Genomic DNA, 25,139 nt, shown 5'->3' with positions numbered 1-25,139 from the left:
CCTTGCCCCACCACCACATCAGTCCAGTAGCCCGAAGTGGGGAGCATATCAGCTGGGGCGGGGGGCAATCGCCGGCGCCTGGGGCTCTCCCACTAGACGGCGCGGTGTCTGTCCGGGTCACCTACTGTCTCTGCGCCCTACGCCCAGAGCCCCCGAGCTGCAGACCCAGTCACCGCCCGGGGGCTGCCCCAGGGCGGGAGCAGCCCGGAGCGCCACTTGGGAGACCGAGGCGGCTTTGCCAGGACTGGCTCGGTCGCCGGATTCGCGACGAGGTCCGCCTCCTCCCTCCCCTTCCCGCGCCGCCTCCGCCTCCTTCCTCTGCCTCCACCCTCACCCCTTCCCGTCGGTGCGGAGCTCCGCTCCGAGCAGCGCTCAGCCCGCCGCAGCTTGGATGTGGGCTCGGGACAAGTGCTCCGTTCCTCAGCTCGAGATGGACAGCCGCTACACCAGCGCCACGGGCATCGGGGACTTGAACCAGCTGAGTGCGGCCATCCCCGCCACACGAGTGGAGGTGTCAGTGTCCTGCAGGTGAGGACGCGGCTCTCTTTTCTTCCTTCCATCCGAGCTTGGTGGCACTTGGCTAGCGCTCCAGGTACCACGAGGCTTGGCGCTGGTGAGAAGTTGCATGCTGAGTGGGGACTAGTTGTGGTACTGGCTGACGTTACCTTCCCCTCCTCCCCCCCAGAGGGTCAAATGACACAGAACTGGGGACGAGAGTGGTGGGCTTTGGCTGAGTCTTTTTTTTTTTTTTTTCTGGGAAATGTTGTGAAAGTTGGCAAAGCTGTGACTCAGCTACAGAAACCCTAGCCGCCGCCCACTTCGCAACCTTTTAAAAAATTATTTATTTATTTTAAACAACCGCAATCAGGGCCAGAGGTTCAGTGATGTCGGGAACCGAAGGGTCAGTCCTACCAAGAGCGCGCGTGATGCTGCGCACCTTGGCCAGGGACTCCCTCTGCCAGGCGTCCGGGAAGCCATGCGGTGGGCTCAGCTCCAGTTCCACAGCTTCCTCCTCCCCACTCACTTCCTGGAACCATCCAGCTTCCTTACCCTCCACCCTTCCGGGACGTTTACCCTAGGCCTGTAGCGGTTCCAGGTTCAGTCTTCCAGGCAGAGGCTTACCTAAGAATTGAGAAGTCACGACTTATTTTCTGCCCGCCGGTAGACAAACATCAGAATGCTTTCAGCAACTCTCAAGGACTGCCAGTTTCAGACTCCCTTCCTGATACTCCCTGGGCCAGATCCTCAGTAAGTTAGGTAGAATAGCTGTGCTGCCCCAGTTTTGGGGAATTAGATGGTTGGCTATATTAAGAATACTACATTGCACGTACCCAGGTGCCCACTTCCAGGCTGAATACTTCCTTTCACCGGTCTCGTTGGAAAACTTCACTCCTACCCCTCTACGCCCCCGTGTTTTTAAATGCCCTCACATGTTCTTAGCCTTTCTGTAAGGAAAGATCGTTGTAAAAGACTTTAATAAGCATGAGTGATTTTTGTTGTAAACAAACCCTGAAGTTTAAACGCCGCTAAAACAGGTTCTCAGCTTTCTTAATGCTGTGACAATTTAATGCTGTTTCCCATGTAGTGGTGATCCCCCCATCTTAAAATTATTTTTGTTGCTGCTTTATAGCTGTATTTTTGCTACTGTTACAAATCCTAATGTAAATATCTGTGTTTTCTGATGGTCCTAGGTGAGCCCCGTGAAAGGGTCATGTGACTCACAGAGGGGTCGCGACCCACAGGTTGAACATTCCTGCCCTGAAACTAAAGTTTCTTGGAAATTCAAGTTTTAGCACCCATTCCCCAAGTGGCCATGTTCTTTGGTAGGGGAAAACCCTGGGATAACATAGGATTTGCTCTGATTCACCTCAGAATGTGAAAGTTCATGACATCAGCCCTGGGGTTATTGGGGTAACTGCTTTGAATGCTCCACTAGGCTCCTTCCAGTTAGCAGCTGCCTGGCAGACTCCTGTGGCGATTTGTAGGTGAATCTCTTCTCTCTGAAGCTGGCTTTAATATTAGGTGACTGTTACCTAACACCGTATAACACAATGGGCAGTGGGTGGTCAGGAATTCTACTATCTCAGCATCTTTTAGAGGTCTGTCATTTGTTTGAAATCCTGCGGCATCTGGAGGGCCCTAAACAGACAAGGCACATCAACTCTGAATAGCCTATAGTTCCTTCGGAGTGAGGTGAGATAGTCCTGGTCTCATGTACCAAAGATACTAATGCTTTGCTGTAGGTATACTGGGATCCTGAAGTGCACTGGCTTAAACCAGTTTGTTTTAGCTTCCTACTCAAGCCCCTGGAGTCTTTCTTCTATGTGGGGTTACTTTTTGGAACTTAAAAAAAAAAAGTTTCAAATAGGGGAAAAAAAAATCAAAGAATCTTAAAGAGAAAGGAACACTTAGTATCAAGTATTTCTTCTAAGCTTGTCCAGGCCTAGTCTATTATTTGAGTTGTCTAGGTTCAGTTCATTGTGTGTTTCTTACCAAACTGGACGTAATTTCTACTCTTGGGCACGTGTACTTGACAACTTGATAGCTTCAGACAAGTCCTTTTCCTTTCTGTGGTGTTGAGAACTCTTGCCACCTTAGGAGGTGGTATCATTTGAACTTCGAAGTCAGCGTCCTGGGTGCAAATTCTGACCCTGTGATTCACTATTATTACCTGAAAACTGGTTTTTATTATTTATCTAAGCTTGTTACCATACATGGCAGTGCTAGCTAGGAAATAAAAACTCTGCACTCTTATGATACAATGTCTTAAGCTGTGTGCTACTGTTGTGATACAAAGTCTTAGGCAGGGTTATTGTGGCTATCATGAAACAGCAGGACTTGGGAAGGAAAGGGTTTGTTTGTTTGGCTTAATAGCACAAGAACTCAAGCAAGGCAGGAACCTGGAGGCAGGAGCTGATGCAGAGGCCATAGAGGAGTGCTGCTTACTGGCTTGCTTTCCATGGCTTGCTCAGCCTGTTTTCTTTCCTACAGAACTTGGGAGTATGAACCCAGGCATGGTACCACCCACAATAGGCTGGGCCCTCCCCCATCAATCACTAATTAAGAAAATATCCTATAGCTGGGTATTATGGTGGCATTATCTCAGTTGAGGTTGCCTCTTTTCAGATAAGTCTAGCTGGTGTCAAGTTGACATAAGACTAGCCAGAACATGCAGAGAGTGGCACTCGGAGTTCTGCTAACAGAGTTCTGTAACTACTCTATTTTAACCTTAGTAAGCCAGTTAAGGAAAAGAGAGCTAGCTGTTCCCAGAGCATGTAGTTTCCCTGGATGGTGGTGAGGCGTTCACTTAGCAAGAAGGTACAACTGAGAGCCTCTCAGCCTTGCTGTAGGAAGGCAGGGCAAGCATATTCCCTGCCTAGTTAGTTGTCTGAGAGAGCTCTGATCGCTGCTGATACTTCAAAGACAGCGTACAATGGAACCCCCTTTGATAACCACCTTCCTCTGCTCCCTATAATCAAAAGATCCATTGTCACTTTGGGAAGGAAAGAAAGGTAACAGTTGAAGCCAGGAGCCAAATATAGCTCTTTCTACGGATCAAGTATCTGAGTGTCTTTTATACACACAGGAATTAAACCGTGCTTCATGAGTAGTGTGAAATGCTGTCACCTCTGAGATCATGAAATGTGACTGGCAGATAAACATTATATAAGATAGCAACCTCGAATAAAAGTTAGCACTAAGGCTTCTTCGGCTGGTGCTGGGACAGGCCATTGTGGAACTTAGTACTCAACGTATGTGACAGAAGGACGGAAGATGGAGGGTGGACTGTAACAGATCCAGGCAGATGCGCGTGGATTGGAGAGATGACAGCATCAATTTTAGTGGCTGTGAACTTGTTAGTGATGAAGACCCCATATGGTTATAGTTACCTGAAGGCAAACTCACAAGTTTTGACTTCTCTTCTACCCATTATCTAGCTCTGTCAGTGTTTACATTTCTTAATTAATTTGTAGATTTTTAAAGATTTTAAGTTACCTGATTAACTGAACTTCCCTGCAGCTGAAATGATACAACTCCAGCTAACCTGGATTTCCGATTTCATCCTGAAAACACGTGTAAACGGATGCTAAAGCTGATGGGAAAAATAATTCACAGTAATTAATCACTTTCCCCAGAGCATTTGTCTCAATATTTTAGTGATATTTTTTGTTACAATTTTAGTGATTTTTGCCATTTTCTCTGGGCTATCCAGCCTCTGGTTCCTGGTCCTCCAGGCGCTGTCTGGGGTCAACACCCTCTAGTGATTTGGGTCTCAAGCTGGACCAGTCATGGTTGGCCACTCCCATAATTTCCACTTCACCTTTATCTAGCACATCTTGTAGGCAGGACCAATTGGAGGTCACAGGTTTTGTGGCTGGTTTGGTGTCCCAGACCTTCCACTGGAAACCTTGCCTGGTTCTGAGACGTTAGTTTATTGATGGTAAGTGTAGACAGTGCAGCATGTCGCACTTTTGGTCTTTCCACGTCAGCTCTCAAGTTCAGGATCAAGCTGGATGATCCTTTCAATTACTCCCGGAATGGTAGCTGTATTGGTTTTAAACATCAACATGGAAGGAAGCTGAAATGTTTTGAGGATGCACATCATGGGATAGCATCCTAAAAGCTGGACCTGACCGTAGTTTCCTTGTCTCGAACCAATTCTCCCATGAATTGTCTGAATGTAGCATAACAAACCTATGCTTATCATCTATCAAGATACCTGGCAAATAAATATGGCAACAAAATTTGATCCAGAGTTCCAAACCACACCAGCTGATCATCCTGGGCTTGACTGTCCTGGAACTCACTTTGTTGACCAGGCTGGCCTCGAACTCAGAACTCTGCCTGCCTCTGCCTTCCAAGTGCTGGGATTAAAGGCATGTGCCGCCGCCACCTGGCTCGTTCCCTCTTCTTAATTAGAGTTTTATTTGTTCTCAAGAGTGAAATCAAATGTCATCTCCTTTCATGACGCCTTTCTTAAGCTGGAGTTTTCTGTACTCCTCCCACAGTTGGTTCTCACAACTTATCAAATAGGCATGCCTCAATTCTTGAACACAGTGTAACAATGTCACATCCACTGTGACTCTTGCTGTTGTATTCTGAGTGGCTAGTAAACATGCCAGGCTTAAATGAGATCATCTGGTGTTTGCGAACTTGAGAGGGTTTCTACTATAGGCTCCTGAGCTCCACAGCAGATCTACTGAGACATCTCTGGGAATGTGATGCTGGGCTCTACTCCCACAAGTTCCCGTGTGCTGGTTCTATACTCCAAAACTTGCAGGCTTGATGATCAAATAACTCTGACTAAGCAGAGATAGCGGCATGCTGATTACAACTGATTTTCATGCTAGAATTTCCATCTAAAGCACTTTTCTAGGCTTTGGGAAACGGAGGGAAGTGCAATCAAATTCAAGTCTTAGTGAGTTTGTCTTTTAAATTAGAAAGGTATGTTCGAGAATTTAAAACTAGTCTTGAGAGAAGTCCAGAGAACACCACTTATAAGAGGGTGGGTTTTCAAGTCAGGGTTAGTCTTCATCGTTAAGGAGGTTCAGTTCCTTTGCTTTGCTTAAAGCATTTTGTCCTGGGGCTGTCAATTTTTGGTTTATTACTTCCTTGTGCAGGGCAGAGCCAGTCTTGAGCTTCCCCGTCTTTCTCTGACACTAACTCTGCTCCTTGATGAAAACTGAAGTTAAATAGAAGGGAATCTCACACTTGCCATGTGCAAAGTAGCTAAGTCATAATCTATGTTTTGTAACTATACTTTTAAATAGACAATTACACTGCTATAATACAATGGTATTAATCATAATAACTTTTTAATAGTTTAATCTAACACATGTGTAGACAGGATGACATGGTATTATTTGATGCAGTGATTTATCTTGGAGGTTTCTTCTTGTTTGTTTGTATGTTTCTGCTTTTATATTCAATAGGGTTTCCCCATGCAAATGTTATAGTCTAGGCTGGCCTGAAACGTGTGATCCTCCTACCTCAACTCTGCATGCTGGGACGATAGACTTAAAAGCACTAGGCCTGACCTGGATTTATTTTCAATAACAATGAAGAAGAAATAAAAGGGCAAAGTACAGTATTAACATATAGTTATAAACTGTTACTTTTCCTTGCTCAATGTAACTTGGTTGACATAACACACATTGCTGTCTATAAGGTTCTACCTAATTTGAGTGTCTGGGATTTTAAATAATAATAATAGCAATATTTATTATTATTATTATTATTATTATTATTATTATTATGGTTCAGGAGGCATGAGCATTCCATGGCATGTATGTGGATGTCAGAGTTCCAGCTCGTGACAGTCTCTCCTGCCACTGTGGGTTCCAGCAATCAAATGCAGGTTGTATATATATAGCTTGTATGGCAAGTGCTTTTTTTTTTACCTGCTCAGCTTTCTTGCTATCCCTGTCGGAGAAATTTTTAGAAGGATATTACGGTAGGTTATTTCTAGAACCAAGCCCTGGCTGTTTCAAAGTTCTTGTTTAACTCAATCATCTCCCCAAAAACAAGGTGAGATTGTACAGTGGTGGATCTAGACTTTCCTCTCAACAGGAGTCTAGCCGGTTCTGTTCATCTTCGACCTGATCACCGTTCGATATTAATAAATCGAGATGTTCTTCCCGCAGCTTGCTTCTGAGTGTGCTTGTCATGTGTCAAGTAAACAGAGCTTCCAGCGGAGATAGCAAATGGAGTCAATCTTGTGAGCTAACTTTGCTCACTTGTTAACGAGTCCTGGCTGCCTGAAGTTGTTTCTGGAGGAATTCAGAGGGAAGCAGGAGGCTTCATGAAAGAGAGAATTGAAGTGAACCAAGGCTATCTGGTGTGCATATGCTATTTTTCTGTCTCAGGGTCCTTGATCTATTGTGTTTTATTGTCCAGGAATATTCTTTTAAAACCAGTCTACCAGATCCTGGGACTCTGGAGGCTGCTGCCTCCTTTCTATCTATACTTAGACCCCTCTGGCGCAGGCAGTAGTCATTTGCTTTTAGCATTGGGGCATGGTAGGACAACCTGTGGGTGAATAAGTCTGGAGGATGGCTGGTTTTGTTTGCTGGATGGTGATCAGGGTTCTTCCTCATCCATCAGCCATTGCCTTTCAATCTCACTTGGACTTAGAATCTCCAGCTTTCTGAGTGTCTGAAAACCTTGCCTTGTGGCTTGCCTGTCATTTACGAAGGTCCACAGAGTATGGTAATTCAGTGGACCGTTCTTTGAATTCTAATACTACCCTCACATTTTATTTTTTTATGACTTAATATTATTTGCATTTTTTGCATGTATTTTTCCATGACCAATTTTCTTTTCTTTTTTATTGGATATTTTCTTTATTTACATTTCCCAGTCCCCTCCCTCTCCCAGAACCCCCTATCCCATCCTCCCCCCCCTGCTTCTATGAGGGTGCTCCTCCACCCACCCACCTACCCACTCACTCCCATCTCCCCACCCTCGATTCCCCTACACTGGGGCATTTATCGAGCCTTCATAGGACCAAGGACCTCTCCTCCCATTGATTCATGACAAGGCCATCCTCTGCTACATATGCAGCTGGAGCCATGTGTACTCCTTTGTTGATGGCTTAGTCCCTGAAGCTCTGGGGTGTCTGGTTGGTTGATATTGTTGTTCTTCCTATGGAGTTGCAAACCCCTTCAACTCCTCCAGTCCTTTCTCTAACTCCTCTATTGGGGACCCCATGCTCAGTTCAATGGTTGGCTGTGAGCACCTGCCTCTGTATTTGTAAGGCTCTGGCAGGTCCTCTCAGGAGACAACCGTATCAGGCCCCTTTCAACATGTACTTCTTGGCATCCACAATAGTGTCTGGGTTTGGTAATTGTATATGGGATGAATCCCCAGTTAGAACAGTTCCTGGTTGGCCTTTCCTTCATCTCTGCTCTGCACTTTATCTCCATATTTGCTCCTGTGAGTATTTTGTTCTCCTTCTAAAAAGAACCAAAGCAACCACACTTTGGTCTTCCTTCTTGAGCTTCCTGTGGTCTGTGAATTGTATCTTGGTTATTTGGAGCTTTTGGGCTGATATACACTTGTCAGTGAGTGTATACCATATCCTTTGTGATTGGGTTACCTCACTCAGGATATTTTCTAGTCCCATCCATTTGCCCAAGAATTTCATGAATTCATTGTTTTTAATAGCTGAGTAGTACTCCATTGTGTAAATGTACCACATTTTCTAAATCCATTCCTCTGTTGAGGGGCATCTGGGTTCTTTCCAGCTTCTGGCTATTATAAATAAGGCTGCTATGAACATAGTAGACAATGTGTTCTTGTTATATGTTGGAGCATCTTCTGGGTATATGCCCAGGAGTGATATTCCTGAGTCCTCAGGTAGTACTATGTCCAGTTTTCTGAAGGACTACCAAACTGATTTCCAGAGTGGCTGTACCAGCTTGCAATCCCACCAGCAATGGAGGAGTGTTCCTCTTTCTCCACATCCTCGCCAGCATCTGCTGTCACCTGAGTTTTTGATTTTAGTCATTCTGACTGGTGTGAGGTGGAATCTCAGAGTCGTTTTGATTTACATTTCCCTGATGACTGAGGATGTTGAACATTTCTTTAGGTGCTTCTAGGCCATTCAATATTAAAGTTTCTTTTATGAATGTGGGTGCCCTTGCATTTGGAGTGTAGATGTTCAGAAATGAGAATTCATCTTCGTAGATTTTTCCTTTGACCATTATGAAGTGTCCTTCCTTATTATTATTTTTTTTGATAACTTTTGGTTGAATGTCGATTTTATTCGATATTAGAACGGTTGCTCCAGCTTGTTTCTTGGGACCATTTGCTTGGAAATTTGTTTTTCAGCCTTTTACTCTGAGGTAGTATCTGTCTTTATCATTGATGTGTGTTTCCTGTATGCAGCAAAATGCTGAGTCCTGTTTACATATCCAGTCTGTTAGTCTATGTTTTTTGTTGTTGTTGTTGTTTGTTTTGGTTTGGTTTTTTGAGACAGGGTTTCTCTGTGTAGCCCCGGTTGTCTTGGAACTCACTCTGTAGACCAGGCTGGCCTCAAACTCAGAGATCCACCTGCCTCTGCCTCCCAAGTGCTGGGATTAAAGGCGAGCACCATCACTGCCTGGCTCTTCAAGGTTTTCGTGTGAACACACAGGAAACAGATAACTTTGAATTAGGTTACATTGTTTCCAAGTATAAACAATCACTTTTAGAAGCGGACACTGTTTTTGCCTACTGACATAGGATTTGCTTCTTTAATTTGGAATGTGTTGCACAAAAATAGACAATCAATAGAACTCCGAGGGGCAGCTGGGCCGTTAGCTCCTTTGATAAATTGCTAGGTTCAGGCGTGTGTCTATTGGGAAAGCAGACAAGAGAGTTCCTCCGAGCTCCCTGGCCCAGCATTGTGCAGAATAAGCAAACTTCCGGTTCACTGGGAGTCTCTGTCTTAGAACACAGGGTAGAGAATTACTGAGGAATATTACTGATCTGAACCTCTGGCTTCTGCATATGCACACGCAAACATACACATACACACACACAGAGAAACTAAACTTGTATGTCTGACATCCTATATAATGTATCTAAAGGAAAGCATACAAACATATCTTATTCTTTGACTCAAGAAGGATTTTATATCGAAGAAAAATATTTTTACTAACTTACTTGAAGCGGCAAAGTGAGCAAATCTTGGTAAGTTTCAAATGGATTCTCTCTTCAGGGAGAAATTGTTAATGTACTTTGTTACGGACTCTCTGTATTTGTTAAATCAATTTTTTTTTTTAAATTTAGTGCCACAAAAAATGTGAATAAAACTTTTTTTTGAAAAGTCAGAAGTCATGACAATGTCAAGCCACAAGAACAGAGCAAGAGAAAGAAACCGTTTCTAGAGATGAAAAAGGCAGATCTGATCTTTGTGTCCATTTTGTGTGTGTGTGTGTGTGTGTGTGTGTGTGTGTGTGTGATGTTTATGTTAAAATAAGCACACTTGCTTGGGAAGCTGCAGGCCGTAAATCATGCCACTTCCTCCTTTTGACTAGCTATGAACTTTCGCTGAGTTGTTTAAGTAATATCCAAAGCGCTTCTAACAGAGCGGAAGGGTCTGAATGCTCCATTGATTCTATTTAGCCCTAACTCTGGTAATGCTTGATTGTACGAGGTATTTTTAAGGCACAGACCTCATTAATCGTGGTAACTATAAAGTCAGAAAACCCCAAAACTGAACATGACTCTTCTTCAATGAAGCTGGGGGACACAGGTGTCTCGTTTGTGTGTATGTAGGTGCCGAGCAGCTCCCGGTGTGGAGGCAATGCGGTGATTTTTCTCACGCAATTATTGTGTGCTTGTCTCGTTTCCTTCTCATTTGAGGAAAATGGTCTACGCCTGCTGTTTTCAACAGAACTGTCAACAGCGTTTCCTCAGAGACTTTTCACACAGCCTGTGGGCCCACCAGAAAATGCTAGTTTATATCTTCACCTGGGACTAAATCCCTTGCATTTTTAAAAACATCCTTATTACATTAGTAAAACTTCTGTCATTTGGCATTTAAGCTTTCACTTCCGGCTACTTCTTCCATACCTACCGTTTAATATGGCTGACTACGATGCTGATTAGGTACATGTCTGTACCAGGATGCAAGTGTTACCAGAGTTTTTAGGCCATGAGATTGGCACTGGCAGTCCCAACATGCCAGGCTCAGCTACTCACTCAACATGCCAATTGAAAGAGGTAACGAATAGAGTAAAGCAGAGCAAGGAGATGTGTTAAGTGTGGCCATACATGCGAGAGGAATATATAAAGATTCCAGTGACCTGCCCTGCCCACACCCCCATCCCGGATCTATCTTTGTGGTTCTGATGAAGTTCCCATTCAAATAGAGAGTGAGGATGTGTCTCTGTCCATCATTGACATATCAGGGCTGTGTGAAATCTCCTAGGAGGTAGGAAAGGGCAGATATACTATTACAGTTTTGTTTACAACTCCTCAATTGACAGTGCTTTAAGGCTCTTTAGACATTTTGATTATTTGTTTGGTTTTAGTTTTGCTTGTAGCATAGGTTGTTTTTGGGTTCACTATGTAGTGAAGTTGACCTTGAAATTCTGGTTCTCCTGCCTTTACCTTTGTCAGGTATTGGGGTCTTGACCTAACTGTTTAGTTTCACATCTCCTGTCTCCAGCTTCCCTTCTCTCCACTGCCTGTGTCTAGAGCCTTCCTAGTTCCAAGCCACTTCAGATCAGCTGAAGCAGGAGCAAACCAGTATTGTCTGTCACAGTGTCCTGTGGATAGTTGGACTTTGTTGATAGTTGACACATCCCTGTTACTTACTGTAAAGACTTTCAGATAAAACTGGTTGAAACTTTTACCCTCTAGTTGGCAAGGAATTTGTTGTGAGTGTTCTACATTTCACAGAACTGTTTGCCAATCTCTCCTCTTAACCAAATACAAATGATATAGAGGCAGGAACACAGGCATTCACAGCTAGTCTCTTATACTCCATCCTTTCTCTGGCTCCCGATGACTTAATGATTGTTGAAGAAACATTCAAAAGACTATCAGATATGCATGGAATTACATCTTGTCAAATACCAATGGAGTCCTAATAATTGTACCACATTTGCCTGAGAGTCTAGCTAGCATCTCGAGTAGAAACTGCTTTCTGATAGCTTACACGAGGTTGTTGAAGGAGTGTATCTTATAGTGTTGGGAACTCCGAATGGAAGACGTAAGGAAGGAACAATTGCAGCCTCCACTGTGTTAGTAAAACAGTCATATAAAGAAAGGAGGAAGGAGACATGGCTGGGTGAGGGTCTTTGATGAGCTTATCCATTTACATGTTAGGATTCATAGAACTAAATGCACAGTGGGTTTGTAGTTGCTGGTACTGAGTTTATTTGCTTGTCTTAACAAGGTGAGTCCTTGTGATTCAGGGGTGCATTTTTCCACTTGTCACCCATGATAGAGATGACCTGCATCACCCATGGTGGAGATGACCGCACGTTAGGAAGTTATCTTTAGTCCCTGGGTCGCCTGGTCACATGTGCTAATATTCAAATTCAGATTCTGTCCTCTGTTTAAACTCGCTAGGGGAGTCTGCAAAGCTCAGATTGCTGTGAAGTACAATTTGAATTATTCATTGATTTAAACCGATTTCTGAAAATAGTTGAAAACCTGGAGGGAACCATGAATTTAAAAGAGAGCCAGGAGGAGTATTTGGGAGGGCTCTGAGGAAAGAGAAGGAGTAAGGAAATGGTGAAATTATTATTATAATCTCAAAAACTAAATCCAAAAAAAATATGAAGAAAACAAAAACCTGTGGATCTAGCTTTGCCTTCACAAGGTCGTTGGTAAAGATTATATACTGACCGAGTTGACCTGTGTGTATAGGTTTTCTTTTGAAATGTGGAGATATTGAGCATACAAGTGGTGGAAATTGTAACTGATTTCTCAACTGCTAATGGAGAAAGAAAGAAAAAGTTGGGAAATACAGTCATATACTTCTCATGTATGTAAAGTAAGTGCCTGGAAGGCAAAGCCAGTTGGACTGATGCTCGGTTACATAGTGTTTGCGTCAGCTTTCTCTTGTATGGTGATTTGTGGACCAGCCACTGCCGTCAGCATTTGCTTCCTGGAACAGACATGCTTCACGCGTTGACTCTGGGAGGAGCAATGACCACATAGACTACTAAGTTAGCAAGTTGTGTAAAACACACAGCAGCTCAGTTTCTGTTGACTTCAAATGTGGTGACTGCCTTCACGTGGGCAGGAAAGGATTGAGAAAAAAAAAATGGTGGTGTGGAATCTCAGTGTTGTGACAGGATAAGGGAATTGTGTAAGAAGCAGAGAAGAGTTCAGCCAGACAGGCGTGACTTGGAGTACAGCTCATGTATTTAACTGGGGGACTTGGGTAAGCCTGCCGATCTCTGCTTTTGTATGAAAAGGGGTAGAAAGTCTTTCTCGTAAGTTTACTATTCGGACAGTGTGATGTAATAGCAAGAAAATGCTTTGAAAGCATGTACAGTTTTTAGCACCCCACTCACTGGTGTTCCCATTCACCCCAGGGAGGAGAATAATGGCTCCCAGCATGAAGATAGTGAAGACGCAAAGATCTGCCATTTTTAGAAAAGTTTTACATAATTAATCACTGTAAAAATACATAGAAAACCCCCCAACAAATTGTGTTTAAAAGAATGGAGCAGAGACACCTACCCCCCCCCCCCCCCCGCCGCCACCAGCCACCAGTGTGTGTTTTTATTCAAATCCATGTCCTAGTAGCTTAGAAAAGACCAAGTCTTCTTTTGTGATTTGTGTTAATTCTGCCCCTCTTCCCCGGCTTGTGGACCTTGGCCTTGGGATTCCTCAGCTGTGATCTAAGGAAACCCGTGGGGTTCTTGTCTGCCATGAGGGAGCCCATTGCCAATGCTGTTGCCACGTTCCTGTGGATGCTGCCACCGAACAGTGACAGTCATGCCCTGTTGTGGAGTCTGACACATGGCTTTGCTGCCCACTCCCACTGTGACTGTAGATATTGTCTGTGGTGCGTGACTCTTCACTTACCAGGTCCTGTGGTTCTATGTGCCCCTCAAGGGTCCCGTTCAAATCGACAGCCTCTTTGGCCAGGATGTTCTGGGTGGCGCTGGATCTTTCTGTCTATATGTTTTCGCAGATTTTAGGTCTGTGCTCACATCACACACCTCTGCTCTGCAGGTGGTGTGACTTGTGACTCGTGTTTGAGCCTGGGTTTCTAGAAATGAGCTCCACTCTTTCGGGGATGGTTGCCCCTAGGAGTCCCTCATATTCCAGCTGGCGGCAATTATGACATCTCACAGGAAACCCATGAGCGTCCCTTTTAAACTTGAACATGGGCCCACAGGAACTTGAAGCGCAGTGTACTGAGCATGGAATCTCATGCTCTCATTGTGGTGGCTGCCTTCCCCCCAGAGTTTTTCAGTTCTACCGTGAGCTGGGCGATGGCCTAAGTACGTTGTGTTTACTCCCCAGAACACCCTGTGCGGAGCAAACATCAGCCTATGTTTTCTCACGCACCCCCTTTCGTATTCTAACAGCAGATGGGCGAAGCATGCAGGATTTAGGGTGAACAGCCAGGAAGTGCCCACACTGATGCTTCCGAAATCGGTGACGTCATGATAGGACCAGGCTGTTTCTTTGATGCAAAATTTTCACTGAGATCACTCATTAATTTGATTGAGATCTCATCTCTTTAATCAGTTGCTTGATGATTATTTAGTTTCTACCAAGTGTTCTTAATTATAAGCAACAGTCATGATTATGTTGTAATAGGCATTGCACATAATATATAGTTTTATAATTGAGGAGGATGCCAATGTGTGCACATTATTAAAAAAAAAAAAAACAAAACAAACTTCTCTGCTTGGCATTCTAGATTGTATTTCCAGTCAAGATATAGGTTGGACTAGCAAAGGTAATGCATTTTTAATTTTAATTTTAGTTATGCAACATAATGTTAACAAAAGGCTTTGCAAGCTCCTGCCACTGGGCTCACAACTCATCTTCGGGCTACCATTCAGCTGAGGTAGAACAGTAGCTCACAGAGTGAAGACAGTGAGGACTAAAAGGTTTGTCCCTTTTAGAAATGGCATCCCTGGATGCTATACCCAGGTAAACACCTCCTTCTTATTCTTTGGAACAGGGTCAGATTCCTCACACTAGATAACTTGTTTGTTTGTTTTTTTCCTTCTAAAATGCACAAGCCTCCCTCTCCAGGACATTAATTTTTTTTTTCCTTTCCATAACCCTAACAAGATTTCACCATGAAATTGAGTTACCATGGCCACAAGAGTGAGCGATCTCCCTCACCACTGTATTTCACGTAACTTTCACTTTCTGCTCCTGGCTCAGGGCCTTTGTGCCTGTTTTGTTCTCCTCCTACAACCCTGTCCAGTCAGGCCTCCCACACCTGCCTCCTTTCCCTCCGTTCCCTGTCCACAGCTCCTTCTTGGATAGCCTTTTTTCTAAACCACATCTGAAAGCATTTTCACATACTCAGTTTGAATAGTCTCACTCAGTCCATCTCCTTTCTCTCCCTGTTTCCTTTTCTCCCTTTCCCCCCCCCCCCCCCTTCCTGTGGTGCTGAAGATAGAGTCCAGAGATTTGCATATCATAGGCAATCAGTCTACTGTTCTGTTTATTTATATGTGTGGGTGTGGGTGCTGCTGTTACAGGTGTTTTCAAATGCCCAGCTTTTTTACATGGGTGCTTGGATCTGAATTCTGGTCCTCGTAGTTGTACAACCACGATGTACTTTAACCAACGAGCCATCTCTCCAGCCCATCGGTAACTCTACTGCTGAGTAGGGTCCTTCACTGCCCTGTCTTCTGTTCTGAGTGATACCTGGAAGGTGTACCTCCATCTGTTCACAGACTGCATCTTGCCCTTCCTCTGTAAAATCAAGTCCTTGAAATAAGGGCTTCTCCAGTCATTGTATCCTGCTCTCCCACGGTACCCAGACACTGGCTGGCATTTAACAAATGTTCAGTAAGTGGGGCTTGACAGGAAGAGTGAATCTAACCTTCTCCCTTGATTACAATGCTTGAGCTTAATGTAGGGTTTTCTCTGTTCAGAAGTGGGCATGCTACCAAGTGAGAGCGAATCCATGCAATTGGGCAGTGGAAATTAAGGGGGTGGGAAGGGTGGCAGATAGTCTTAGGTGCCAGGATTATAAAGTATGGTGCTCATGGACTCTAGGCAGCTCCTCCCCATCGTGTGCAAAGCACAGGTCCATATGGAGATGTAGTTTAGGATCTGGTAGCTGAGCTGCAGGCAGCAGGGCTGCTCCTTGTTTTTTTGAGGGAGCCTTCACCCTCTAGCTGAGCTTGGCATCCCATCAACTTACTGCTTTTCCTTCAGCCTCACTAGTGCTGGAAGTGCAGGCGTGGGCTACCACAGCTGACTACTCTGCTCATAGACATCTGTCTGAGTGCCCGAGTCTGGGATGCATAAGGCACCTCTGTTTTCTGTTCCATCACCCCATTCTTTGTTTTCGTGACAACAAAATAAGCATTTAATATGCTATTTATTTGAGAGTACTTCAGATTTGTCCATTTCACAGGAGGGTAGTGGCTTGTTATGTACCTCATTTGGCTCTCAGTGATCATTATTGACGATGAACTTTATTTAATATACTCACGGAGTTACCATATTTCTTCTTTTATACGATGCTTGATAAATTCTTTAGCTTAGAAATAGGCAGATCTCTATGATTTTGAGGGTAGCCTGGTCTACAGAGAGTTTCAGGCCTGCCAGGGCTACATAGTAAGATGCTGTTTCAAAAACAAAATTCTTTAGCTTATGTTTTGTTGGGACATATATATATGTATATTCTCAATATATATACTTATATATTACTATACTTATATATATATATTAATGAGAATATGTGCATATGTATATTCTCATTAATTTAAATCATTCTTTATATTTTTCTAGTCATATATAATATATATATAGTTATTGAATAATTTTCTGGATCAGGTCTCTCTATTTTGAATGTGGTGAGAGGATGTGTGATATGTAGTTGGAAGTTCACATTCTAGGGTGGCCACAAGCTACACCATCTATAGCTAGCCAGCATCCGAGGAGGAGTTAATCTTATTAATGTGGATAATTTCCTTCCTCTTACCAATAAGATATATGGGAATTCATATATATACTGGTAGTTTGGCATTTCCCCTATTATCTGATTATCTTACAAAAGCACAGGATTTAGACAAATGGGTGTCCTCATACATTGCTGAGAGAAGCGTAAAATAGTGCTGCCCGCCACTGAGGAAAATGGTTTGGTAGATTTGCAGGACTCAGCAGTGATACTGCTCATTATGTTTTCACTAGAAATGCAGCCATAGGTCTACATAAAACATGTGTTAAGTAAAGAATGACCCCAGAAACTGATGGAGTACAGCCAGAGCATCTGACAGTACATGGAGAATCCGCACAATCCAATGCTGTTTAGCGGCAGAGAGAAGTGAAATCCTGATCGTTGCTGCAAAATGCATGTAAGTTCCAAATGTGATGGGCACACATTGTGTGATTCCATTTACATGCGATGGCAATGTCTAGTACAGGGAAAGATATGAAAGCAGACGGGTCCATAGTTGCGAAGGGCTGGAGGGAGGGAGAGAGAGACAGAGAGAGACAGAGAGACAGAGAGAGACAGAGAGAAAATAGAAAAGGATGTGACTGTTAATCAGCGGTGGCTTTTTGGTGGAAAAGATGATGTTCTAAAGCTAGGTTGTGGTGATGGTTGTTATACGGTTGTGCGGCTACACTGTAAAGTGAGCTGCAATGTTAGAAGGCGGATTCCATGTTCTGAATTACATCTGAATTCAGTGGTGGCAAAAAGGTATGTGTGTAGATCTTTAAAGAGAGACGTGGACATGTTCTGAGAAATGCGTCCTCAGGGAACCTCACCACTGTGGAAACATACAGAATTTACTTACATTAGCTAGCCCAGGCTATATGGTGAGCACGTATCACGTAGCCTGTTGCTCCCAGGGTTATGATGAACAAGGAAGTCTGAAATTAATCCAAGAGTAAGAGAAAATGATGAAGTTTATAGAGGCCACAGACAGCAGGAGTCTGCTGTCATCCTAACTGCAGTACATAGTTTTTAGTACAGTGCACTCTAAAACTAAAGGCAAGAAGTTTAGTGGGCATCTAAACCAGCAACATAGTTCTTTATAATCAACTACTAGATAAACTCACATGACTGGGCGCATCACCACATCAAACAAGTGAGTAACTGTGCCTTTGCAATGCTTAGGTTGACAGTGGTGGGACTGGAAGGTGAGACTTTCTGCTCTGTTAAAACTTAGTAGGACAACTGTGGCATATGTATCCCATAGTTAATGAGCTATATTATTTGACATCTAACTGTACTTCCAGAGCTATAGAATTGTACACTCATTGTTCTATAGAACTACCCTCTGAGGCAAAGACTGCCATCTTTAGGAGTCCAGCTGGACTTCAGGGATCCAGGAGTCCAGATGGTCCAAAGGCCATCACAACTTGACTTGTTAATTGTTGACCTTCCCTCTTGATACGAGGGGACAGGGAAGGTCATGGCATCCTCTGCTGAGTCATCCTCCCCACAACCAGTAGCATTGCTATTCTGCCTCAACTGCTTTTGGCCTTAGGGGAACTAGGAGGTGCTAGAGGTTGTAGGTAGGAAAGTATGGGGAGAGGGAGGGATCTCCCTCTAGGAAGCCTTGAAGAAGCCACCATTCTTGCTGGGTCTAGACCTTCTAGGTGTTGTGGGTGTGGCGTCACTCAGAGATTCACCATGATGATGATTAAATTTTAATAAGAGGCTTTTTGTTTAGGAACTGGCGCCCAGTGCAGGTCCTAGATTGCACCTGAGAGTGTTCTCAAGATGCAACACCTAGTCCCATCAGCCCAGGCCTTACAAAGGCAGAAACCGTAAGATAACATGTACTCTACCTACATCTACGTGGAGGCAGAGTTTTACTTTAACACATATGTCTCGCAGTTGTCCTAGTCATTGAGCAGAGTAAGCAACTTTGTTTACAAAATCAGAAGGAGCAGTTAGTCTTTTGACTTACATTATATTGTAAGATTAGCAAATATTACAAGATTAGTCAATCCAAGGATACTCTTCAATACTAGGAAAAAAGGGAATGTATAGCAGCCTGTACAAAGTAAAGGTCTTATACATCGGAGGCATTTTTTTTCATTGCTTTTATGGTTTCTCAAGCATAGTAAGTTTAAACATTAAATGTAACGTTAACCATTAAACTGCCCACCTTGAGTTGTATCCCTGGTCAAATCTTTGACTCTGTGGCAGGCACCTGTTTATACCTCCCGGTAGAGGGAAATTAGTTTCTTTTGGACCTAAGTTTAGTTCTTCCTGGTTTTGGAGCAGTTTGTAGTCTACAGAGGATTCCTTCAGCCCTAGTGGAAATGAGCCAGGCCACATCAATACTAGGGGCAGAAGTTAAAGTTTAGGAACTTACAGAAAAGTCTTACATTTGGAACTTCATACTTAGGAATAGGAAGTAGGTAGGAAAGCTTAGGCTGTTATCAGTGCTTCACCATAGTTAGATTAATAGCTTATCAGAATTTAAAGGCTGCTTTAAGTTCACCTATACTCCTGTCTGTAACCCCTCACCCATTGCTCGGTAAATAAAACTAATATGCTTTGAACTTTGAAGTCATACCTTGATTCATCCTTGAGACCCTAGAATGTGGGGTAGACATTGTTTATATCTGTCCCTGGGAAAGGAATGTTAGCCATACCTGTCTAGTAGGTCACATGCTTTGTAGAATATGGCTCCAAGTTGAGAGATACCTTAAGGCATGAGTACAGATGTCTACCGAATTTTCTGCATTGGTGCTTAGTCAAATGATGCCACTAGAGTACACATTATCATAGCTGCCTATGAGTGCTGGCTGGTTGGAGTGTTTCAAAATGGCTGAAAGCTTAAAATGGATTTAAAATCATGGGGCAATCTATATGAGTGTTTGGGGTCCTGCTTGCTAAAGAATTATTGTCTCATTGGCAGTAGGTTATAGTCAAAAAGCTGCCTAGCCCTCATTTATTCAATACGAAAGTGATTGTAATTGCCAGACCATGAATTTTATAAAATAATGAACAATAGAAATCTAGACAAATTACTAACCGTTACATATTTGTTATAATCCTAATAAGTTTATCGAGTTATTTTGCTAAGTTATGAAGCTTTACTAATTTATTCCCTTGATCGCTTTCTTTCTATGTACAAAATTAAATTTTCTGCCAAATAATTTAATTTTTCTATTTCTGGCGTTCATTTTTATTTTTACGTATTTCCTAGAATTTTCTGCTTTGCTCGATAAAGACTTTATATAGCTCATTTTATTTTTTTCATGGACCCGACCTGTCAATGTAACCTACATGTATATCAAGTTTCAAAATCAAAATTAAAAGTCAGTTATTAAAACTTACCACCAAGAGATCTTACATTTTTGTGATTCTGGCTACTTTCTCTTTACATCTCTGAATTTTGTGATTTCATCTGGAGAACTGAGTCTTACTAATAATTACCACTTGTTAGGGTCATGTTGAGGGACAAGAAAATAGCTTATCTAAGAGCTGAGCACAGCCTGGCACCAGGCTTGGTGAACAGAGTAGGAGTAGAAATTGTGCTATATGAGTTCTTGTTTTGTGCTGGCCACATAGGAGGGAGTGGGCAGTTTTTAGAACAGCAGCAGGTAGGAGAGAAGTTTCCAGAAAAACAAGAGTGCCCTGGGAAAACATGAACATGGAGAACGAAGCAGGAGTAATCTGGAGCTAGATCAGTGGTTCTCCACTTTCTTAACGCTGCCACCCTTTAATATATACAGCTCCTCACGTTGTGGTGACTCCGAACCAAAAATCATTTTGTTGCTACTTTATAACTGGGATCATGCTACTGGGCTGTAATGCAAATATCTGATATGCAGGATATGTGGTATGCTACTCACATGGGGGTTGTGACCTCAGTTTGAGAACCACTGAGAGATGCACAGAGACAAAATGTGGTGGGCGGCGAGTGTCAGGACAAACACTCTGGATTTCTGTAGGTAATGGGTCCCTCTTGGAGGCGTCTTGGCGGCTGTATTTGTGTGATGGGAGGCAGAAAGTCCAATGAAGAGACACAATGCTAGGAAAAATAACTGAGACTTGGCCAAGGTGATGGATGCCTTCAGGGCTGAGGCAAAGAAGCAGACTGGTTTTCATGTTAGGTATAAGAGATTTTCACAGAGTTATTGCATTCTAGGCATGGATATATATGTACACACACACACACACACACACACACACACACACACAGAGTTTTGGAACCCAAGAGTCTCAAATCAGTATGGCTGGGTTGAAGTCCTCCTCCTTCTGCAGGTTCTCTGGCAGATTTTGTTTGGAATTTCTAGTGTCCCACCAAGCTTAACCTGTAGTTCTAATCTTCAAGACCAGAATTTACAAAACTGTGTAGGAGTCACACATCTTTTGATTTCCCAGCTACTGTCCAGCCTCTCTGTTCTCTCCTCTTAGGAGGATACAAGACCTAACGTTTCTGCCCCACCCAAGAACCCAGGATCATCTCTGCAACTGAGTGATCGGCTTAGTCACATCTTAAAGATTACCCCCTCTCCTCTCAGATAAGGCTACATTCACAGGTTCCAGGAACCACAACCTGTCACCTTCTGGGTAGCTCTTACAGTTGCGCTTCACTGAGATAGGAATATGGGAGCTGTATCATTTCAGAAGGACAATGAACTATGGAGTTGATTATTGTAACCCTGAGATTTAAGGTCTTAAGGAGACCCATTTACTGGTGATATTTAAAGTAGTTACCTGGGAAGAGGGAACCTCAGCTGAGGAATTGCCTCCATCAGATTGGCCTGTGGGTGTGCATGTCTGTGGGGCATTTCCTTGATTAATGATTAATGTGAGAAGGCCCAGCCCACTGTGGGTAGTACCATAACTGGACACATGTTCTAGAGTTGTATAAAAAGTAGATTGAGCAGGCCCTTAAACAGAGTTCTTCCACGGCCTCTGCTTCATTCAGTTCCTTCCTCCTGCTTCCTGCCTTGGCTCCCCTCAATCGTGGCCCACAAGGAGAAATAAACAGTTCCTCCCAAGTTGCTTTTGGTCATGGTTTGAACCCAGCAATAAAAACTAAACTAGTACCCATATGTTTTCTTTTCAATCAGCTGTGTTATATTTTCCTTACTAGCATCTTTAAAAAAATGGTTATATTTCTCTTCTGTCTCTGGAGACAGAGTTTATGTTCTCCATCATTTTTCCTGAGAACGTTGCATGCCTCTGACTTAACCCTTTGCTTTTTCAGAACTTATTACCTCAAGCCTACCAGGCGTGTGAGGTACAGGCACTAGATCTCTTTGTAATTTCCAAGAGTGTCATTTGTAGTAGAGTGATTCAGAAGAAATATGAAAAAATTTTTTTTCAATAGTTTCACTCTTAATCATCTTTGTAGCTATTCTGGATGTCTGAGGCATATCCCCTGTGCAGAGTTAAAACTATACATCACTGGTCTTTCCATGTCAAGGATACTAATAAATACATAGCTGGAATAACCCAATTTGTCATTATTTAAAATGACAAGGTCGTTTCTGGGTGTCCCAGAGATTGCTGAGAGAAGCATGATGCTTATGGTGGTTGAGTTCCCCCATCTAAGAGCCTTGTCCTCCCGTGTTGAAAGCCAGGGAGTCTTGGTGAGGGCTACCCAGTGACCCTGCTTTTCAGAATTCCTTTATGCCTTACATGCAAGCTGACTTTGACTTTTCCATAATTTCAGCCTCAGGATATTTATTTTTCATTTACATGTTTACTTTTTTTTTTCCTTTTGGAAACATATCCTTTTTGCCTGTTTGGGGAAACTAGATTTTCCTCAAATATGCGTGTAAAATTCTCTGAAATAATATTTTCCAACCAATGAAAGAATCGATAAGTGAGTCAAATATTGTAAACAGATCATTTCCAAAGATGGATTTGTTCCCTTGCCTTTATATATATATAAATTGAAGGGGCTGGCAAGATGGCTCAGCAGTTAAGAGCACTGACTGCTCTTCCAGAGGTCCTGAGTTCAGTTCCCAGCAACCACATGGTGGCTCACAACCATCTGTAATGGGATCTGATGTCCTCTTCTGGTGTGTCTGAAGACAGCAACAGTATACTCACATACATAAAATAAATAAATACATTTTTAAAAAAAATTAAAAATGAAAAAAGTTTTTTTAGAGTTAAGGAAATTTTTTTTCTTAATATACAACTCCCTGATTCCAGTCTGTGTGATACCGGAATGGCAAACATAAAGGCCCAGGCCTTGCCCAGTGAATCCCTGTGACCTCACATGCCACCTATCCCTGCTCTGCTGCCTGGGGTAAGGCACCTCACCACAGCTAACACGAGGGCTGTCGATGTCTGGCACTAAACAGTAGCTCTCTTGTGATTCAGTGTTTGCTCTCTGCAAGCTTATGCTAGTTCCTGGAGCTCTGTAAGCAGGATTTGGTAGCAGCCTGGCAGGCCTCCAGTGCTCCAGAACCCACACTAAATGACAGGCAAATACAAGACTCAACAGTTTCCGACTTTTCATCACAACCGCTTCTTTGGTAGAAACAGGACAATTTTGGGCGAGGCCCCATGACACAGAGATCGCGTGTGGGATGATTACCTGTGAAACGTTGGCCAGCTCTTGCTTTACCATTATCCCTGCTTTTGCTATTTCTATTGAAAGCTAACAGAACTGTTCCACTCATACGGTAATACAGACTTGTATTATTGGGGCAAGCTCTCCCAGGTACACTTAGCAATAATGCCATCTTGCAGCCCCCCACCCCCACCCCATGTGTTCAATTGGAGGATGTATTCCCTAAAGCAAGCATGTCAGATGCTTTATTAAGTTAGCACCTCTGGAACTTATAAGCGCTTAAAGTGCTATGATTTTTTAAAAAATATCAACTTTGAAATTCATATGAATGTCCACTGGCTTCTTCTATTCAAGTTGCCTCTGTCATAGGATAGATCATGATATTCGTTTCCTTTTACAAAAAGAATCCGCATCACGTGGTATCAGCTACTGAGGAAGAAAGAATGAGTAGTGAAGGTTCTTGTAGCTTTGTAATCACTGTGTGTATGATGTGTGTGTGCGTGTGGTGTGTGTGTGTGTGTGTGTGTATGTGTGAGAGAGAGAGAGAGAGAGAGAGAGTGTAAATGGAGTTTGTTTCCTTCCTAACATCTTTATGAGGGTTGTGGGCCTAGAATTCAGGTCAACAAGCTTGTACTTCATTACACTCTTGCCATCAGAGCCATCTTGCTGGCTCTACAGAGAGCTCATATTATGAAATATGTGTAGGGATAATTATTCCCGGCTACTTTATTTGGGTTCTTAAATCGACCACCCTTCTTTTCTCCAATCTCTTTTAAACCCCAACCCTAGGCAGGAGAGAAACAAGATTAGAGAAACCTCTATGTTACTTCCTGCTAAATAGGGATGTAGTTCCTTAGGGCAAGTCCAATCTTCCTTATCAGGGTATCCAGCAGTCCAATAAATGAGTAATAATAAGCACAGTAGCAGCAGAATAAACAGGCATCCACAAGAGCAGCAACAGAGGTAGTAGCTGCAACCACTGCCTCCTCCTCCTCTTCGTTTGCCTCCTCCTCCTCCTGAGCATGCTCTCTCTCCCTCTCTCTCTCTCTCTCTCCCTCCCTCTCTGTCTGTCTGTCTCTGTCTCTGTCTCTCTGTCTCTCTCTGTCTCTCTGTCTCTCTCTGTCTCTCTCTCTCTGTCTCTCTGTCTCTCTTTGTCTCTCTCTCTCTGTCTCTCTGTCTCTCTGTCTCTCTGTCTCTCTCTCTCTCTGTTCTGGCTTGTATTTCCTCTCCAGAGTCCTCAGAACTAAACTATCTGCAGCTGGCCAAGATCATGCCCCTCCCAGAACAAAGACAAGGCAAATAGTCTGCTGGGGTGGACAATCAGAACCAGCTCCATATCCCACACCTGGAATTAAAAACAGAAACATGTTTACACATCATAGCTAGGTTTTAAAAGACATCAAAACTCTTTACATACCTATCTTTCCTCTGGTACACTTCTCAAAATAGCTGGAATCAGAGCTGAGAATTAGTTGGATTCTTAACTAACAGCTGAATTGGTGTGACCATTTTGATTACTCTGTGTTATGCTGTTATCTTTACATGGCACCAGATATGGCTGGTTAGTTGTTCTATACATTTGTCCTCTCAGGAGTGCTCAAGACTCTCCATGAAATCTAGCATATGTCTCATGTATTTGTTGCGTATTTGCTGTGCACAAGTAGGAGCCAATGTTCCTTACTTGCTTGGAAAATGCTTGTAGGATTATGTGAAAGTTTAAAGGAAATTACTATTTTTTCATTCAGCAAAAAAAAAAAAAAATGACCTCAGCTGTTGTTTCGAGAGGCAGGGTCTCAGGATGGCAGTGGACAGTGAGAAATGCAGCAAGCAAGGCTACTGTTGTTCACACTGCCTGCCGTTCAGCACAGCTAGGCTAATAACTCTGCAAGACTTGCTATCATCACAAAATGGTTTTGAGCATAAAGTCAGCAGGCGGGGTGACAATCTTAGATGACTGATTACTGTCTTCTGGGAGGA

At 43.1% G+C, this 25,139-nt stretch overlaps 1 protein-coding gene across 3 annotated transcripts in view; it reads left to right on the top strand.

The window, feature by feature from the left end:
• Positions 1-307: 307 nt before the first annotated feature.
• Positions 308-25,139, top strand: part of Cpne8 (copine VIII) — a 191,908-nt gene continuing 167,076 nt past the window's right edge. For all 3 annotated transcript variants that reach the window (NM_001357979.1, NM_025815.2, NM_001033851.1), the window contains exon 1: positions 308-528. Coding sequence is in view for 2 of the 3 variants with exons in the window: in NM_025815.2 (NP_080091.1) it covers positions 392-528 (137 nt within the window). In the remaining variant the exon portion in view is untranslated. The remainder of the gene's footprint in view (positions 529-25,139) is intronic.

Source organism: Mus musculus, chromosome 15 (genome assembly GCF_000001635.26).
Source record: "Mus musculus strain C57BL/6J chromosome 15, GRCm38.p6 C57BL/6J".
NCBI classification, from domain to species: domain Eukaryota; kingdom Metazoa; phylum Chordata; class Mammalia; order Rodentia; family Muridae; genus Mus; species Mus musculus.
This window is presented reverse-complemented; position numbering and strand designations above follow the sequence as displayed.